The sequence below is a fragment of the Vicia villosa genome, linkage group LG1 (assembly GCF_029867415.1).
Source record: "Vicia villosa cultivar HV-30 ecotype Madison, WI linkage group LG1, Vvil1.0, whole genome shotgun sequence".
NCBI classification, from domain to species: domain Eukaryota; kingdom Viridiplantae; phylum Streptophyta; class Magnoliopsida; order Fabales; family Fabaceae; genus Vicia; species Vicia villosa.
Window position 1 is genome coordinate 88,108,698 of NC_081180.1, and position 20,818 is coordinate 88,129,515.

The 20,818-nt window shown below is 31.0% G+C and overlaps 2 protein-coding genes and 1 long non-coding RNA gene across 3 annotated transcripts; 1 reads left to right on the top strand and 2 right to left on the bottom strand.

Annotated features, from left to right (window-relative positions):
• Positions 1–537: 537 nt before the first annotated feature.
• LOC131611607 (uncharacterized) lies at positions 538–2,339 on the bottom strand. Its single transcript, XR_009287049.1, has 4 exons — positions 1,973–2,339; positions 1,629–1,728; positions 1,433–1,555; positions 538–760 (listed from the first exon to the last, which is right to left on the bottom strand). It is a non-coding gene; the product is annotated as an uncharacterized LOC131611607 (long non-coding RNA).
• A 35-nt stretch (positions 2,340–2,374) lies between these two features.
• On the bottom strand, positions 2,375–7,344 carry LOC131643463 (amine oxidase [copper-containing] alpha 2, peroxisomal-like). The gene is made up of 6 exons (XM_058913682.1): positions 6,444–7,344; positions 5,899–6,283; positions 5,694–5,807; positions 5,073–5,611; positions 4,772–4,980; positions 2,375–2,489 (listed from the first exon to the last, which is right to left on the bottom strand). The coding sequence occupies exons 1-6, from the start codon at positions 7,223–7,225 to the stop codon at positions 2,401–2,403; spliced, it is 2,118 nt and encodes a 705-aa protein (XP_058769665.1). The 5' UTR covers positions 7,226–7,344; the 3' UTR covers positions 2,375–2,400.
• Positions 7,345–12,768: 5,424 nt separating this feature from the next.
• On the top strand, positions 12,769–14,120 carry LOC131648726 (F-box/kelch-repeat protein At3g23880-like). Its single transcript, XM_058918456.1, has 2 exons — positions 12,769–13,839; positions 14,109–14,120. The coding sequence occupies exons 1-2, from the start codon at positions 12,769–12,771 to the stop codon at positions 14,118–14,120; spliced, it is 1,083 nt and encodes a 360-aa protein (XP_058774439.1).
• Positions 14,121–20,818: the final 6,698 nt, after the last annotated feature.

The window sequence follows — 20,818 nt, forward strand, 5'->3', positions numbered from 1 at the left end:
GGAATAAATTGGATAATTGTTGAGTCCTATCTGCTAATGTTTTTTATGTTAATATTTTTAAAAATCTAAAAATACAGAAAAGAATTAAATTTAAAAATAAACAATTTTTTAGTAGGTTTATTAAAAATAAATTATGGTTTTGTTCTTAACTTCTTAAATAAAAGAAAAATTATTTAAGTAAATTATATTTATGTTTTTTTTAAAACGAAGAATTTTTCTTAAAAATATTATAGAAACTTAGTTAAATATGAAGATCTGATCAAAATTTATTTTCTATATAGATGTCTTTATTTTACATCTGCATCATAATAACACTAATATATTCAACTTTTGATACGACAAGTTTTCTACTTTTTTTGGGTCCAACTTTTTCCAACTCAACTCACAACTCAGCCAGCAAATTTATAAGTTATTCTATTTTTAATCTCTTTTATTTTCCTGCACCAAAAAGTGATAATTATCTTTTGATTGGGAGTTAAAAAAATAAATTAAAAAAATCTTGAAATTAAAATTTCATTTTACAATAAGTCTCAACTATTGAAATCAAAGATGTCACATATGGGTCCGTCATGTTAAGACCTTATTTGAACGGAAGTATGCTCTTTGTCTGAGCGTGCAGATAAGAAGTAGCGGAGGCAACAATATTATAATTAGTCATAGCACTTATCCTATATCCACCGTTATTTGACTGCTTTTCTTCTTCTGGCTTCTCTTAGCTTTCAACTTCTTGAGGATTTTTCTCAGGTTTTGCTGCCGATTCCTGCATACAAAAATTATTAAAAAAATTATGATTTGAAAAGTTAGTAAAATTGTGATAAGAATACTTATGTGAGGAGTACTTATGTGAGTGAGACTGTGATTTGAAAAGTGAGTAAAATTGTGATAAGAATATAGTTGTCGCTCTTGTCAATCAAAAGCACATAACTGGTAATGATAATACCTACTATATTATAATATTTACATGATTTACTAAAAATAAATGCTTTGAACCTGGTTATAGGAAAACCAAAACATCACGTCTCTCTCCTTGGAAACATAACTATTTTTTATAAAAATAGAGAAGATAAATTGTTATGAAAAAACAAAATCAATGCATTGAAATTCTTTTAAAAAAATACACATTAAATAGAGAAGGAAAAGATTTAAAATTAATATTATTAATCCAATTATGAAAAGATAAAGAAATAGTGAAGTTCATAGGTGCAGGTATTAAAAAAAATAATTTTAAAAAGTATAACTTGATTAAAAATATTATACTATCTTTTATAGAGTTTAAAATTTAAATCATATTTATTTTCCATAATTTTATATCAATTCTAATATTTGAAATAATATTATCAAGACACTTCATATTGATTCCTTAATTCAATATTAAGAGCAAAAATTATAGCACTTTTGACCGGTTAAACATAATATGTACATAATTTTATACCTATTGATTCTATAGCAGATTAGAGGGTGAGAGAGTTGTAGCATATGGCAATGAATACATAATTCTGCATTATAGTTATGTTGCAAATCACCATATCCCAATCATCAAGTGGGTATGTTCTACCTGAAACATGAAAAGTTAAACTCACAAACACACAACATAAAAAGTTAGATAAATTCTGAATTTGAAAGCTTACATCTTAGCTTAGATGCAAACTCAAATTTTTTGTTGAAGCATAGAAAGCCATCATTCCCATAAAAACTCCAAAACATAAAATGTCTCATGTGATATTTTCTCTGTCACAATAAAGAGAAGAGACAGTGAATAAAAATATAAATTAATAGGAATTAATAAACAAAAACAGAACATAAAGTAGAAAGGATGAGCATGAAAGTGAAAGAAACAAATAACATAAATTTAGAAAAAACATATAAACCTGATTTCATGAAGAGAATCAAAACTTTGAAGCAAGTTAAATGCCATAGAAGATATGTGAAGGAAAAAACAAAAAAACACAGAATCGCAAACTGAATCTCACACCACTATTGTTATTTGGTTTCCTTTCCAATTATGAAAGCTGCTCCACCATCTTCAATCGCGCAACCCCATCATCATCGCAAAGTCACAGTGAATCCACATGCAGGACCATATCACCATTGCCGGTTTACACTTCAGATCTGTCGGTTTCGATGAAAATGCGGTTAGGTACAGAGAGGAGATATTGAAGAAAGATGAGATAAAGAGATGGAATGCAGAGTCAGGAATGCAAAGAGAGAGGAATAGAAAGTGTTGATATTGATGAGAGAGAATACAAGTTGCGTGTGTGGTATGGCATGGTTTGTAAGAAAACCAAATAGAACCCATACATTGTTAGTTTCAAAACTCACCGGTAAAATCAGACCCAACCTATAACCTGGAAAATAAACCACAAAATCATCAAATCAACCACAAAAATCCTATCTACAGAATCAAAACCCAAATTTTATAAGAAAACCAAACAAAACCCATACCTTTTTTGCTTCAAAATTCACCGGCAAAACTCGATCCAGTCTATAACCTGAAAAACAAACCACAAAAGAGTTAGAAGAGGAAGAAGACTCAGTCGTCGGATAGAAAGAGAAGAGAGAGAAAGAGAAATAGAAAGATTGAAACAATATGAAAGAAGAGAAATAGAAAGAGATGATGTAGCAAGAGAGAGAAGACATTGCAAAAACAGAGAAAGGTGGAAGATGGGTTTGAGAAATCGGAGAGATGGAAGAGAGAGAGAGAGAGAGAGAGAGAGAGAGAGAGAGAGAGAGAGAGAGAGAGAGAGAGAGAGAGAGAGAGAGAGAGAGAGAGAGAGAGAAAGGAAACAACCCGTGAGAGTTAACTTTAGTTGGAGTGTGGCAATTGATAAAATTGTGTTTTCAAGAAAGATTTACAAAATATATTATTGGAAAAGCTTTTACTTGGATTTATTGGAATAGCTTTTAGTTGGTAGATTGACATACGTAGAACAAAAGGGATAATTTGATATTTTCCAGATCATATAACTTTCTTATATTGTAGATATATTTTTTTTCTTTTCCTATGATGTTAATTCCACATCAATACTCTTTCTTGAATCCTTCTTGGGTGCAGTGGTTGTGCACGTTTGTTGATACGTTCTTGGGTGTAGTGTGTGTTGATCAACAAAGAACTGAGTAGAGCAAAGAGTTCTATTTGATTTGAGGTAGTAGGGATAAACTAGTTTTCACGAAGAAATCAAATTAATGTTATTTCATTATTTAACGTTGACAAGTAGAAGACATTCTCCATTATTTAACATTGACAAGTAGAAGATTACATTGTCAGAGTTTGAAAAGTAAATTTTCCTACTCCCTCCGTCCCACAATGAGTGACCCATTTGGAATAAAATGATGTCCCAAAATGAATGACCCATTTCAATTTTCAATACATTTTTTCCAATTCTACCCTCTAATAATTAAAAAGTTCACCATTCCCAATACATGATAAGGGTACTATGGTAAAAACAATATTATCTCTCTTACTTTTTTACACTTTTCTTAATCCGTGTGAAATGGTGTGTTGGATCACTCATTGTGGGACGGAGGGAGTATATTACAATGTAGATTGGAAAATTAGTTGTTTTTTAAAAATGATATTTTTTAAAATAATGAGAAATTTTTAATATTTTTTTTGAAAAAAAAGAGTTTGTTTAAAATGATAAAATAATATTTATCATTAATTACATTCTTAATTTTCAAAAGATTATCACAACAAAAATTATATTCTCAACTACCTCTAAAACATTTCTCCAATATAAATTTTGAGTTCCTCGAATTAAAGATTTTTTGATGTTATGAAGTCTCTAAAATCTTCCCAACTAAAATCTTGCTATTGTTTTCCTTAAATCCTTTCTATTTTTTTAAAGTCCTCCCACTGTTCCTCTCCAAATTCTAAAAAAAAAAAAAAAAAAAACAAACTAAGGGTGAGAAGTTGGAACGACAATGATATTGTGGAAAATCAACTATAACAATATCCTTTAGGCCTTTATGCTAGATGATATCCAAATGCACTGCTAAAATATATTTGACATGTGCAGGAGTTAGGTGTTAAATTGATTATCTCGGAACTATAGCAGACTCCTCTAGGCCTCCATGCGAGATTATATCTAAATGCACATCAACTAATTAGTATATTTGACATGTGTTGGAGTTAGGTATTAAAATGAACATCTAGGAAGATTGGTCTCAAAACAGACTAGTTTTTCAAGGCTCGTCCCAAAAACCAACTCCTCATATAGATGCAATTTTTAACATCAACATGTCCCCGAGTTCATATGGAGTAGTGAATAAGAGAGGGTTCAGGATTAAAGGGGTTGGTTGTTTGAACACCATTGCAAGAAAGTGCATGACCACTACGCATGCAAAGTTGATTCTTCTTTGACTTGAGTTGTAAGGAAGCATCACACACATGAAGTGAGTAATGTGTTCCTGACTCATGAATCAATTAATTTTTTTATGTTTCCTTATTCTCCATGGAGCAAACGACTTTTCTTTCTCAAACTATGGAGGAAACTTAAAGGGCTAAAAGAAAGAAAAGAAGAAACAAATTAAAGATATCATGATGAAGGTAGAAAATGAATGAAGAAAAACAAGAGCGTGATCACCAATTTATACTACTAAAGATCTGATAACTAGTGTTTCTAGTGACATGTTGAAAAAGTTTCAAAAATAAGTTACATCATTCAAATCAAGAAAATTATGAACATTCATTTCCTTAACAAAAATTATTGTATAGTTTTGAGAAAATGTAAATCCACATCAATAAAATGAATGGTCACAATCAAATTCTAACCATTGTAATGTTGAGAAGTGCAGTTAGGGCAGTGCATAGACTCTGGTGATTTTGTTTTAAGGACTGGATTCCTCTCAAAGAAATTGGTTGGTCTCAGCTCAAATCCACCACTCAAAGTTGGCATAACTGGAAAATCTTCCTGAGAAGGAACATGATGAAATCCCATGGTGTACCATAATACTATGTCCTTGTTCTCAATCTTTCTATCCCTACACATCCAATTCATGATATCAAAACATGAACAATTTCCCATACATCTTTTTTATGCATATTACACATTTAATTAGTATAATTTACTAACCTGAGACTCCAAACAGCTAAAGTATCATCACCTCTGCTATGATCAACATATAATCCTCCAACCCATTTCTCACTTTTGTTGTATGGTGTCACCCACACATTATAATTAGTGAATGCACTTCTAATTTGTGGATAATCATCACTTACCAATAGTGGATGCACAACTGAGCCTGGAATCAAACGGTAGCCAATTGTATTTCCTACTTTTGTTTTCTTATTAGGATTCACCACTAATAACTCAGAAGGCTTCAAACCAATGTTAACTCTTGCATCACTTTCTCTTTTAGCTGTTTCCTTTACAACTGTCCAATAACTTTTCCTTGGTGTTTTGTGGTCTTTCACTCTTACTGTCTCTAAATTTGTCTTGACAAATGAATTGTCTTCACCATCAATGTCAAGGTCGAGATAATAAGTAATGAAATGGTCATGGTAGACACCAATGGTGTTATCAGCTAGCAATGTGCCATAGATGTCTTCTTTGATTTCATCTGTGTTGGTGTATGTCCCTGCCTTAACCTCTAACATCCCAGTAAGTCCAACCTATTTTAAAATATAGCATGCAGTTAGTCTCATTAGTCATTTCAGAATATAGTATAAAACATTTATGTGTAGAAATCCATACCCCAAGTTTGATGCTACCACTTGGCTTAAACTCCCAATCAATAACATAATCATAATTTCCCACAGTTGAAACAGCTCTCACTACTAGGCTTACATCTGACCTGACCTCAGTTATCTGCAACAAACACAAATATTCATACATCAACTGAAATTCAAAACATAAAATTTAGAGTAAATTTTTTCAAAAAAACAAAGATATCACCAACCACTTCATTTGGGATTCCAATTTCTGTGTGACGCCACATGATATCGCCAGCATACTTCTCAAATATGCAGAAAGCATTAGATATCTTAACAGGAGTACCGTCTGAACCAGAATAATATGCATCTATGAACACAGCATTGGCAGGACAATCAGTGAAAGGCTGTAATGAAGACATAGACTGTCCAAAACCAAATTCCCCACAATCAAAGTATGATGTGTAGTACCATTCCTCCGTTGGGTCTTGGTATGAAACAAACACTTCAGATATGAATCCTTTGTATAATACCTCGCGATATTTCTGCTTCTCAAGATCATAAATTGATGCCAGAGATATTATTGGGCCAGCCTGAATATCGAATCCCAAATGAAAAACCCAATCGGCCCAACTGATCACAGAAAATAGTCACTATCATTCATCAAGCAACATTTATCTCTATCTATCACCCTCTATGATTGTACTGACTAGATAAGATATTTAGCTAGAGTACAAGAGAAAATGGTCCCCTATTGTATATACCAAACCTGTCTATATATAATTAACCTTACCTGATGGAGTGACCTTGGATGGTGAAACCAGGGCCATCATGTTGGGTGACAGTTATGCCTTTAAGCTTTGGACCAAACGGTGGTTTCATCTTCGAAGCTCGATACTCAGTACCTTCGCCTTTCGGCACTGGAATCACCTGTTTATCAGAGTAACCAACAATTTTCATTTCATCAAGATCAACCACAGCTGACACACCCTCCAATGGTCTCATATAAAAATTAGCAGAACCATTCATGTAATAGCACTTAACTTTCAATGTCCTTTTGGTTTTTTCCTCTCCAAACCAGCCTACAGTGAAAGTGGAACACAGAACCTGAGATATGTTAAGACCTCTTTTGTTTAGAGAATGTTTAAACGGTTCATAGGTGAATGGTAACTGTGAGGCAATGGTTTGTTCATCAAAGGTAAGCATAGGGTAACCGTGTCCTTTGTAGATTTTTGTTGAGATTATGGAACGAGTTGGAAAATCTACTGTGATTTCGAGGGACTGTTTTTGGAACCTGGCTATGACAAAAGCTTGACGAGGTGGTGGTGGAAGAGTTTTGGTTTTTGAGGATAGCCATGATTGGATAACAGGTTTGTCTGGTTCGTGTAATCCTACGTATTGAAAAGTGAGGTTGGTGTGTTTGGTTGAGGTTTGGTATGATTTGTGGATTATGGTACGGACAAGGCTGAACTCTGAAGGGGTGAGAGGGTCAAGTGGGTGAGGATGAATGCTTTCTACTATAGAGCTACATGAGAGCATGAGAAGAAAAAAGAGAAAGAAGAATAAAAATTTCATCTTGATCCCTCAGATTGTGGTGAGGATTTTGGTACCATTATGTATATATAGCATATTAGAAGAACTTAATTATTTTTAGGAAAAACTAAATTGGCTTGTACTATAAACATGATTTGATAGATAAAGTGTAAGGCTCTTTAAATAGTAGTCTTTTAAATGGTATAGTCTATAGAAAGTTTTAGATAGAGGTGAAGTAGATTAATATACTTATAGTGATAAATATATGGAGTAGAGAGAAGCGTGTAGAAATCTCACTTAACATGTCTAGAATATTCTATAAATCTATGTAATTCTTCCATATGAGATACAAAGAGGGAAAAACTTGTCAATTATAAATAAAACAAATATAAACAATTAAATAAGCTTGTAAAGTATCCTATCTAACAATAAAAATGATCATTCTATTAAATAGTATTTCCTTTGATCAATATCATTTCATAGCTTGGATGGTCAGTGTGTCTATTGCGAGTATACCTACAATGGGGTGCAGGGGCTACAATGGGTATAGGGATGATGGAAGGGATCTCTGATCAAGTACAATTCTTATAAAGTGACTAAGATTAATGGGAAAGTTAAAAAAAATATGGAAACAATGTATCATTGAAAGTTTGGAAAAAAACAACGATAACTTTTTTGTATACATGATTAGTCTTGAAAAATACATTTTAGAGATTTGGTAGAAACTTTTGTTTTTAACTAGAATGAGGTCATGAATTTGTTGACTAATTCGAATTCATCGTGATCACTTTCATTGTAATAATCATCAAATAATAGTGATGTTAATAGTGATGATGATGAATCCGAATTAGTCAACAAATTCATGATTATCAAAATAATCTAGAAGAGAAGGTATCTATGTTATGAAGAACTTAGAACTTCGAACCATGTTCTTTATGTTAAAGATCGAAGAACATTAATTGATCTAAGTTTGTTTTCAAATGTAACATAATTTTTCAGATTATTATTTTCTAAATAAATTTAAATGAATACATGTTCAATGAAGGGTTTGTGAAACAAACAATCTACATACGATATAATAAACTCACCTAGATCTTCTGTCAATCTACATAAGAAATTAATGTTGCAAGATTTACAAAAATAAAACATTGCTAAGTCTCAAGAAAGTTTTTTCTTGTGGCTTAGTGTTTTGTTCTTGTCATATATATACACGATTTCACGTACTTAAAAATAGAAAAATGTATGCATTAAAGTCTAACTTATATTTGGCCTATAATAATAAAATCTATTAATACAATCAATATCAATCTCAAATTTGGTATATAATAAAAAAGCTATTAATATTATTATATCAATTTCTATACGAAGAGATACAATTAATTTTTTGTCTTGATTTACTTGATATGCATTAATTGTATAATCATACTAAATTATAATCATACAATTTCTTCCCTTCAAAATTTTCCCGCCGAAATCTATCATAAATTAATTTAATAAATAAATCATACTATTTAATAAATATAATATTATTTAATAAATAAATAATAAATCATAAATAATACTATTTAATAAATTATATAAATTAAGAAATATAATTTATTCAATGAATATGCAATACGCTCTATCTCTTTCTAACCAAATAGAGAACAATTCTTGCATGGACACGAACCTAAATTCATATATTTAGGACCAACCAATAAGAAGAGAGATAATTTAAATTTATTTAAAATTTAATTTTTTTTTAATTGCCAACATGGAGGGTAGTTGTGATAATGGAGGAGAGAGATAATTTAAATTTTATTATTTAATTAATAAAAAATATGATTGATTGTGTGTAAATCTAAGTGTTATAGCTGTGTCCATCTAAGTATTTTCCCAAATAGATAAGGTTGGAATATGTATTAAGCGGTTAGGAAAATAATAAAGTTTATTTATTAAACAATATCCACATGCTAGAGACTTAATTCTTCTAATGATATTAATAACTTATTCAAATAAAATTTCAATTTTGTTGGTCAATAAAATAAAAAAATAAGCCGTCACCGAACCAGTGTTTTAAAAACCGGACCGGACCAGCCGGTCGGACCGGTTAAATCGGGAACCGGCCAGGTAACCGGTCTGGTTCGATTGCTGGATCATATATGTCATTGAATAGGTGTGAACCGGTCAAAACCGGTGTAAACTGGAAAAACCGGCGGTTTTTCAGAACCGGTGGTTTAAATGCATTTTTAATTTTTTAAAAAAAAAACTTAAAACAACATCATTTTAATTATTTAAAATAAAAAATAAAAAAATAAAAAAAATAAAAATAAAATATAGATATTTCGGATGCGGTTAATTTTGTTGCAGAAGATTTTGATATCGATGAAGGAGATACCAACATTGAAATAATTTTTTCTTTGAAATTAAATTTAGTATACAATGAAGTTACTTTATTATAATTTATTCAATTAGATTATTTTGCGATTAAATTTTGTTTGCAAATATATACTTTGTAATTTTGTATTATTTTATTATGTGTGATACTAATACCTGTGTTTAAAATTGGAATTTGAATTATGAACTTGTGAAGTTATTTAGGATATGATATTTTTTAAAAATTTAAGTGCCAGTTATATATGGTAGAGACTGAATCATCATGTTCGACATGTTTTATACCTATATAGTTTTGTTATAACAACTGGTCTATTCAACCGAGTTATCCAGTTTAATCCGGTTTAGTCATGCGGTTCGACTAGTGACTCAGTGGTTCGACCAATAAACCAGTGACCCAGTACCCTCACCGGTTTGATGTCCGGTCCGGTTTTTAAAACACTGCACCGAACCACTTTCTCCATTTGCAATCTACTCTCCACTCCCTCTATAGTTTGAAAAACCATTGCTATTAAAAAAATGATTTTAATTATTATTATTATTATTATTATTATTATTATTATTATCATTATTATTATTATTATTATCATTATTATTATTATTATTATTATTTATTATTACTATTATATTATTATAGAATTAATAATTATTTTATACATATTCACATTATCACCATCACAATTTCATTCTACTATATTTTTCTCCTATCTCTACTACCACCACCATCACTTATATACTTATGTGAAAGAAAATATTTTTAATCTTTAAAATAAAATTTATTTAATTTTTGAAATTATTTTTGCCACTAATAGTATTATTAAATTTTAAACAAAATATAATTATTTGTTATGGAGTTTAACTATTCCTTAATAATATAATTCAATTTTTCAATTCATTAATTTATTACATTTTTTTATTTTTTATCCTTCTATAATTTATTTGTATTTATTAGTTATATATATTTTTTCATTTATTTATTATTTTCCCCTGTTTTTGTTTATCATATTTACCTTTAATTTTAAATTCTTTATTTACATATATACTATAATTTTATTTGTAAAAAATAGATTTATATAAGAATTTATTTATATTTTTATAGTTTGTAATTTTTTAAAAACATATATTTTTTTTCATGAAATACAATCTATTAAATTGTTGATATCTTTTTAAGAAAAAACAATGAATATAAAGTACATATATTATTTCTTAAGAAAATATTAATCATAATCAAATAACATTTACCGTGCATCGCACGGGTAGACGGCTAGTATATTTTTAATAATATAATTAAATTGAATTATTATTAATAAAAAATAACTTAAATTTATAATTAAAAATTATTAAAGTAAATTTATGATATGCATTTAAAGAATGTGATACTTAATTTTTAAACTATAATAGTGAAATGTAATATATCTCATAGGAATTTTTTAATTATGAAGAGATATAATTGATTTTTTACCTTGATTTCCTTGATATGCATTAATTGTATAATATATTTCTAACAATATAATTAACATGAATTATTATTCATAAAAAATAACTTAAATTTATAATTAAAAATTATTAAAGTAAATTTATGATATGAAATTAAATAATTAATTTAATAATTAATTTTTTAATTTAATAGAGAAATATAAATTGTATTTTAATCCTAATAAATTTGGAATGTTAGACGAATTCGTAAATTAACATACGAATTCTCCAAATAAAGTGAATTCGTAAGTTAACTTACGAATTCACCTTATTTTTTTTAAATTGTGGATTATTTCGTAAATTAACTTACAAAATCTTTTTTTTTTTTTGAAAATTTCGTAAGTTAACTTACGAAATTGAGGGTATTTTTGGTATTTCACCAAAGGTAAAGAAGACTCCCACTAGGTGGGAAAAGAAAGTTTTTTTTTTTTTTTTTAAGTTTTTGTTACTGTCTCATCTTATTTCAATGTTATCTATGATCTAAAGTGAAATTAAAACATATAATCAATAAAAACTATTGAGAATTATTTTAATTATTTATTTATTTACATGGGTGTAGTGGATTATTAGTTGTTTTCATATTCATGTGGGTGTAGATTATTTTATTTATTTATTTTGTTTAATTAAAATATAAATGTATTGTTGTAGAAAAATTAATAAAGAGTGAATTATTTTATTATCTATTTATTTTGTTTAATTGAAATATAAATGTATTGTGTGAGAAAATTTAGGAGAAAAATTAGTTATTTTAAATAATATAATTAAAATAAATAAATGATAAATTACTAAATTATAATGTATTGTGGGAGAAAAATTAGTTATTTTAAATAATCTAATTAAAAAATGATAAATTATTAAATTAACTCTAATTTTGGCTTCAAAATTTATTTCAATGACTTGAAAACATTAATTAATAAGATTTATTTATTTATATGGGTGCAGTGGATTATTAGTTGATTTCGTATTCATGTGGGTGAAGTGGATTATTTTGATTATTTATTTATTTTGTTTAATTAAAATATAAATGTATTATGGGAGAAAAATTAGGAGAAAAATTCGTTATTTAAAATAATATAATTAAAATAAATAAATGATAAATTGGTAAATTAAAATGTATTGTTGGAAAAATTAGGAGAAAAAATAGTTATTTTAAATAATATAATTAAAATAAATAAATAATAAATTACTAAATTAACCTAATTTTAACTCCAAAAGTTGTTTCAATGACTTAATAATTTTAGTTAATAAAATAAATTTTTAAATAATATAATTAAAATAAATAAATAATAAATTACTAAATTAATTCTAATCTTGACTCCAAAAAAATATATCAACCACTTAATTATTTTAATTAATAAGATTTGTTTGCAAGATAACTGGCCACCTCCCGTATAAATTCCAATAAAAAAAAGTTGTAATAGGTTGTTTAATGCAGTAAAAATTCAAATTTCTAAACAAGCAAAGTGGCTTAGACAGTAAAAAATTCATCTCAGACCCTTGAGACAAGTGGTTTAATTCCTATAACTTTTATATAATTAAAAAAGTTATTGTTTTTAAGTAATGTATTGTACTATTCTATAAATTTCATATAAATGAAAAAAAATTATATTTTGTAAAACAATTAAAAGAAAGATTTGATTACTCTATAAGCAAATTGTACGGTAACAAATTTAAACCTGAATAAATCTATAAAAGGTAACCTCCTCTTTAGGATTTTTATAAGACGGCAGGAACTAATGGCAAAAATAAAGCCGGATGTACGGAAGAAACAACCTAAATCACCATCACCGCGTGGACGGAGGAAACAACCGCGTAAGCGACCTAAACCAACCCTAACACCACGGCGAAAACAACCTGAACCATCACTAACATTATCGCTATCACTGCATGATCATCTTCCCATTGATTTGGTGGAAGAAATTCTCTGTAGACTTCCAGTGAAACCACTCATTCAACTCCGTTGCGTTTGCAAGTCATGGAACTCTCTTATCTCTGAAAATTCTAATTTTGCCAAGAAGCATCTCCTCTTGTCAACCTCAAACCAAGCCCGCCACCATCTCATCCTAAAGACTCTTAAGTTTCTTAATTTACAATCTCCAATCTCCACTATCTTCAACTCCGGAGACGCTACGATCTCCATGTACTCTCTAAGAGAGATTCTCAAGAAAGGAGAATCTGATTGTGATGGCGGTGGTTATGTCTCCACTTGTGACGGCATCCTATGCTATAAGATAGATACTTCTTCTGCTGTTTTGTTTAACCCTTCTATTAGAAAATTCATAATATTACCTCCTTTGGAATTTCCTGACCAAACACAAGCTAATTTCTTATATACATTAGCATATGATAGTTTCATTAATAATTATAAGGTTATTGTTCTTATTGACCATCGTAACAAAAGAGAAGTCAATATTCTTACTTTGGGTACATCTTATTGGAGAAGAATAGACTTTCCAAGTCATGAACAGTTATTATTGGACAAAAATTCTAACTTTGAACTTATGAGCACATCGACGGGAATATTTATCAATGACTCTGTTAATTGGTTGACTTTAGAGTTGATTGTTTCTCTTGATTTGAAGAAAGAGTCGTATCAAAAGCTTTCAGTACCCGTCTCTAATGTTCGATTCGGATCCTCATGTTTAGTTACTTTAGGGACATTGAAGGGTTGTTTGTCTCTTCTTATTCCCATGATGAACACTTTTTCTGATATTTGGATTATGAAAGAATTTGGTAATGAAAAGTCATGGATTAAATTGTTAAGTATTCCTTACATGGAAGCATGGTGCCCTTTTCGCTATAGCAAGGTATTATATATTTCAGAGGACAACCAAGTGTTAATGGAGACTTTTATATGTAGGAAATTAAAATATATGTTAGTTGTTTATGATTGCATAAACCATACTTTTAATTTTCCTGAATTTCAAAACAAGATCCCAGATTATGGTATGGTACCTGAAATCTATGTTGAGAGTTTGATATCACCTTTTTAGATGTTGTGCTAAGTGACTTCATTTAGAGCTCAACTGCAGCTTATAAGTTAACTAATTTTTTTTTAATTTTATTTTATACTTAGGCTGATGAATAGTCACTTTACTTTTAATTAACTTGTGTATGGGATATGTCATTTAAAAAATTGTTATGTTAGTTTTCATTTATTTGTTACTTAGAGTGATCGGTTTTGTCATGCTCATTATATTTTACAGGGTTTTTCTAACCTATGCAACATTGCATAGGATAAAGGACAATTAATATACCATTTTTTTTAAATATAAATTACCATATTAATTATTATTTATGTTGATTCATTAATTAGGTGGGAGAGAGAAAATATAAAAAATTACTTTTTAAAAGAAGAATAATTAATATGATAATTTATATGGAAGAAAATAATGTATTAATTGCCTTTATTCTATCCAATGTTGCATAGGTTAGAAAAACCCTATTTTATATAGTAAACAATCATTCAAATCTTCCACCATAAATTATAAATTTCTCTTAATCTTTATTCTATTATTCACGATGTTTAGTTTTCTATCAACCTAAAAAGGAATAATAATAGACTAGGTTGTCATAGTTTCAAATTACATAAAAGTCCACTTTAGTGTAACTAATTTAATTAACAACAAAAAAGTATAATAAAGAAATAAAATGAGTGAAACGTATATTAAGTGATCTCACCTATAAGAAGGTGCACATGTCACATAATATTACAGTACAAGTCGTCAATATGACGACAATTTAGTCTTTTTGATATTTCCTTTCTTCTAATAATGTGTTTTCTCTTCATCTGATCTACCCTCCTTAATATGGAATCTATCAATCTTCTCTCACTACAAGAAAACTTGATATTTGTCAGGGGTTAAACCCAAACAATAATAAAACAATGTTGCTTGGGATATATCCCCCTCGCTAAGTGAAAATTATAAATAAATACAAAACCAATTACGTCGGGTATCCCCTCGCAAATAGGGAAGAGGAAATTTTTGAATTTTGAAATGTTGAATTGCGAGGGGTGTACCCCTGAGAAAATAAATTAGTGCCAAATGTCAAGGCAATTAGCGAGGGGCAACCAAGCTATATGTCACGTGTAAATAGCGAGGGGCAACTCCACACCATCTAGATAACTTTATGTCTAGTCAGCCAGTGTGCAGACTGCGCGTGCAGTCTGCATTTTCCAAAGCACAATTTTTTGAGGGGGGACCCCTCGCTAATTATTCCTGTTTATTAGCATAATAGCAACATTCATTAGAAGAATTAGAATGATTACAAATAATATGAAATATTTTTTTAATGGTTTTGATAACATTTTTGGAGGTATATCCAAGTCTATGATGCCACAGACTAAAATTAATAGAGACTTAAGAATTATATGTTGTAAAATTTACATTAGTGCTATAAGAAAAAGGAATATAGGAATCCTAACTAAGACTGTACGAGTTATGGTGCACTCTAGCAAACCTAGACATCCTTAATGAAAGTTGTTCCTGAATAATGCAAGAGCAACGATCAAAGATAAGGTTACATTTGTTGTAAGAGGATAGTTGACAAGCAGAAATTATATTGCAAGTAAATTCGGGTACTAAGAGAACATTGTATATATTTATGTGTTTGTGTCAGATATGTTTGATGAAATGTGAGATCCATTAGGCAAATGGATAACAATTAGTTTGATAAAATGATGCGAGTAGAAAATATTAGTGGGTTTCTTAATCCACTCCATTGGGTTAGGGTGCACCCCTTGAAATCCCAAAATTGCCCTCGTCAAAACTGAAAATTAATTTTCAGTACGCACCCTACTTTTTCAAACCAGACCAAAATATGGTGGTACTCCTGAAACATTTTAAGAACGGTCCCAGAAATTTAATTCCGGTATGCTACCAGAAGTTTATTTCTGGTTCTATGCCTGACAATTTGAAGGAAAACCTAACTATAAGCAATATCATTTGAATTTACAATTGTTATTCAAATTTAAATCATGCAACTGTTAAATCGAATTAAAGCAAACAATGCGATCCAAAATAAATTTTATAGCAATAGTATTCCTACAACATATCCGGTACAATAAGAAATAAATAAAACAAAGTCAAAATACAACCAAAAATAACTACTGCGTATGGGGTAGCCGATCTGTCACCCTCCACCGCCTCCTATAGATCAGGGCACACTAAGCCTCCTCCAAGACGGCATCCAAAAAACCTTTGGCATCGAATCTGTCATGAAACATCCCTCTCCCGATGCCATCCCTAGGAAGGTGAATGATACGGCGGATCCTAGGCAGCACGTCCTGGGTATGATCCACCCTCTCCTCCTCTTCCTCCTCCTCCAGGAGCTCCTGATGAGAGTTGGTTTAGAAAGAATGACACCCATATCAGAAAGTAACCAACGCAACCAAACTATTTTAATAGTTATGGTTGCCATAACATGATACTCAGCTTCTGTAGATAAACGATCAACGATATCTTATTTCTTACTCTTCCAAGAAATTAGAGAGTCTCCAAAAAAGATACAAAACCATGTGGTAGACTTATGATCTATGGGGTCGCTCACCCAATCAGCATCAGAATAAGCATGTAGTTCTGATGAGGGCGATGAGGGAAAGAGAAGGCTCAAAAAATGGGTGCCCCGAAGATAACAGCATATGTGAAGAACAACTGTGTAATACGGTGAACTGACTTTTATAATCGAAATGTGCGGTTGAGCAAGAGTCGCCACCGACTTTTATTTTATCCAAATTAAATAGAAAGGCTAAAAGAACAGAAAAAAACCTTTTTAAAAAATTTGAGTTCGGGGGGTAATTATGCAAAGGGAAGGTGTAAGGCACCCTTTGCATCCATGGTTATCCATGGGCTCTTAATTGCTTTAGCTCACTTTTGAATTGTTTGAAATGTTTGAAGTGCGTTTGGAAAAGATTTTGAAGAAGAACTTTAGCTTGTAAATAAGCGTAGTCGTTTTGAATTTGATTTTGAAAAGAGGTATGAAAAGTAATTTGAATTTTAGAGCAAGCAATTAGTAGCAACTACACTAAGTTTTGAAAGATCGTTCTTTTAGCTTTTCGGGCGAAAGGATCTATCCATACCATGAGAGGGCAGGAAGTCTTTCAATTGGATGTTTAAGGGTCATCGAGTAACCGTTCGCCATAAGACTGTCCCTTGCCATAAAGAGGGCAGGTAGTCTAAGGGAAGGATATAATAGTCATTTAAGGCATCATGCGAGGATACCTTAGCAATAGGACAATCATCTTTATTTTTCCGAGGCAACATCGAGGGACTAGATGATTTTTATTCTTTAAGGCAACCTTGCTTTAGGTATCCTCGGAATCGAGGGACTTTGACTATTAATACGTTTAGAGGCAACAATAAGGCAACAATATAAGGCAACAAGGCAACCAAAGGGATTACCCTAAAGGTGCGTGTGTGACACAATCAGGTGGTTAATTCAGATATTTATCTTGTAATTAGTTATCTACTTCTATTAAAGGCTTGCACTCCCTAAGATTACTAACCACGCAGTTTAAAATGGCAGAAAATAAAGGCAAAAATTAAACTTCCTACGCTATTACAATAAACACCTGCGGGGACGGGGGAAATTAACAAACGGAAAAAAATAAGAATGATCACTAATTAGTTTTAAATACTGAATGCCTTGATTCCCTCGAACCTTGCTTGACCCTGAAAATTAAGATGAAAATAATAGGGGTGAGTGCATTATCAGTTCAGGGTCAATTAGGGTTAACCCTAATTTAATAAATAAAAATAACATTAGATAAATAAATGTTTAAAACAGAAAATAGTACTTAGCTTTAATTTGATCTGATATGGTTGGAGGTCGCAGGAAGCCTCGGGGTTAACCAGGCGCGTAGTCGGAAGGCATTTGAGAAGTAATCCTGAAAAGAATACACAGGAAAATAATATTTTTAGTACACGAGTGATCTCAACAATTATAACGTGGCAGATCAAAAAATAAAAATGATAATAGTTTAAGCAAACAAAAAGGGCCTGACAAAAGGCAAGCCCTGAATAAAGCTACCAGGGTTTATAAATGCATCGAAGTTAACAAACCAAAAGAAAATAATTGATTAACATTATATACAAAAATAATAATTTGATGGTTTAAAGATAATTATTAAAAATAAAAATAAAAATTGAGTTTACGATTAAAATAAAATAATTATAATATTACTATGTAGAACTAACTCATTAGAATTGATAAAAATAAAAAAAAAACTTAATTTTTATTAAATAGAAAAAAGTATTTATTAGTATGTAAAAAGCTTTTAAAAGAAAAGAAGAGAATTTGGGTAAAAATAAAAAATAACTAGTTAAAACTAAATTAAATGAATAAATAATAAAAACAATAAAAAGGAAAAGGAAACTCAGCTGGGCGTTTGATTCAATGTGTTGCGTTGACGGGAGTCCATGGTATGCCTGCGTTTCTGGGTCTTTAGATCGGAATCTACATAGATCCAATGGTGTAGATGCAAGGGTGCGCTGTAGACGTGTGTTGGCCATACATACTGGACCTGAGAACAAGTTATAACAAATAATGGTTAAAAATATTAGACGTGGTCAGGATTCGAACCCACGTCTTCAATGACTGCAACCCCTTTGCCATTTGTACTGCATGCGCTTTCTGTTAGGAATATGTGCAACACTGATTAAATATAAAACATCAAGTATACAAAAAATAAGAACTTCAAAACTCAACCAAGTGTGGGTCCCATGACTTAAACCAAAACCAATCGCTTCACTCGATTATGCCACGCGGGTAGTCAGTTTATTCAAACATCCAGCTGGACCTATAATACGCAGCCACGCCTAGGTCAATCACTCCGGCGAGTCAAACCACCGTCCAGGGTGGTCCTCTTCGTCTTCTCCGGCGATGAGTGCTTCAGACCCTGCAAAATATCAACAACAAACAAGCCAATGGTACCCTACCCCCCTAATTAAGACCCTGCGAACCTGATAGCGGTGGCCGTTTGGCCTGAAAGTAGCCGGAATTTGAGATACAAAGCTCTGCAACTTCAAAGCCCTAACGATGGTGTGCGATGATTTAGACGTTATGTGCTTCATGCGATCGCCCAGACCTGTCCTATAGTATCTCAGGAACTTGTGAAAACCATTAGTTTCAAACAAAACATGGCAAGGTTTAAAATACGATTTCATGAAAAGCATGCAACCGGAGACATGTATATAGAAGGATTCAATGTGTTATGGCCATGACTATGGGTTCATACCTGCTCAGAATTACCTCATGAACAAAATTGGGTGATTGTTTGGGACTGAAAAGCGCTGCCACTTGTGATCTCGAGTGCCCTAATTTCTTGAGTGTTTTATGAACTTGCTAGGGTTTTTTGAGTAAGGATTTCGTCCGTGAGAGAGGCAGAATGGAAGAGATATATATAATAGGAGAATTAGGGTTGGAAGATTGGAAAAGAATCAAGTCTTTCAATAAGAAAATATTTGATTTGATTTTTTTGCATAAAACCTTTCTTTTTTGGTCCAAATCTATTTCTATGCTTCTTTTCATGATTTGCTGGCCCTTGTGTGATGATTTGGACTTTATTGAATCCTTGGAGAATAATTATATGATTTTTATACTTTAATTATAATACTATTTGATTTTATTTGAAATTAAAAGAATAACTTCAAAATAAAATAAATAGAAATCATAAAATAAAGATAAATGGGTTTATGGGCCTTTATATGTGTTATGGATGTGTTTGAAATTCAAATATTAGGCCCATTAGTACAAATATCCAACATTGGCCAATTAGGGTTTTGCCCTTTCCTTGAAGATCGACCAACTTGTATCACGCGTATCTCCCTTATTTTTAATCATATGAATGTGTTCTTGGACTCTTTAGAAAGCTTGAAGAGTCCTCTAAACACCCCTTTTGGTTTCACCTCAATTGAATTTTCCATATTCAAGTTATGAGCTTTTGAAAAAGATGACTTTGAATATAAAATATGGTGGGCAAATTTTGGGGTATGACAGCTGCCCCTGTTCAATTATCTTAAACCTGAAGATGTAGAGTGGTTTGTATGCCAGTCGGTATCTGAAGGTGGAAGATGATTGAACACTAGAATACCAAGAAATTTGCCCTAGCTGAAATAGGGACTTTTGTCGGAGATGGGCTTAAAGATGCCATCTGACTTATGTTAGACTGTTTGCATCCGCAGATGTCTGGAAAACCGTGCGTTAGGCTGAAGATAAGTCGTACGTTAGACTAATCTTGATTGCATCCTCCGATGTCTGGAAAACCGTGTGTTAGGTTGATGGATAAGTCATGCGTTAGACTACCCAATTTGCATCCGTAGATGTCTGGAAGACCGTGCGTTAGGTCGAAGAATAAATCGTGCGTTAGACTATTCTCAATTGCATCCTCAGATGTCTGGAAAACCGTGCGTTAGGTTGATGGATAAGTCGTGCGTTAGACTACCCAATTTGCATCCGTAGATGTCTGGAAGACCGTGCGTTAGGCTTTGAATAAGATTCGAATCTTTGTAATGTACCTGTCAAATAATATTCACTTGGTAACAATGTCAGTTTTATGCAATGTTTATGATGTATGTAATGAATGAGATGGAGTTCTCAAAATAAATGGAACGTTTTGTATGTTATGTATGAATTATAACTGCCTGCAATGTATGAATATGCATGTGATGTATATGATGCATGACTGATGTTGTTCTGAGAAAATAAATCTCTATATCATTGTGATTTGATCTTGTTTTGAAGAGACGTAGCCGGGGATTTATGACTTCTGCTTGGGGATGAATAGTA

Bases quoted from the DNA above. Each gene is read 5' to 3' on its own strand.
- LOC131643463 (XM_058913682.1), bottom strand. From the start codon at position 7,225: ATGAAATTTTTATTCTTCTTTCTCTTTTTTCTTCTCATGCTCTCATGT. The intron at 5,808-5,898 runs GTTGGTGATATC...TGTTTGTTGCAG, and splicing joins TTGGAATCCCAAATGAAGTG to ATAACTGAGGTCAGGTCAGA. The intron at 2,490-4,771 runs GTTAGAATTTGA...TTTGTTTTTCAG, and splicing joins CACTTCTCAACATTACAATG to GTTATAGACTGGATCGAGTT.
- LOC131648726 (XM_058918456.1), top strand. From the start codon at position 12,769: ATGGCAAAAATAAAGCCGGATGTACGGAAGAAACAACCTAAATCACCA.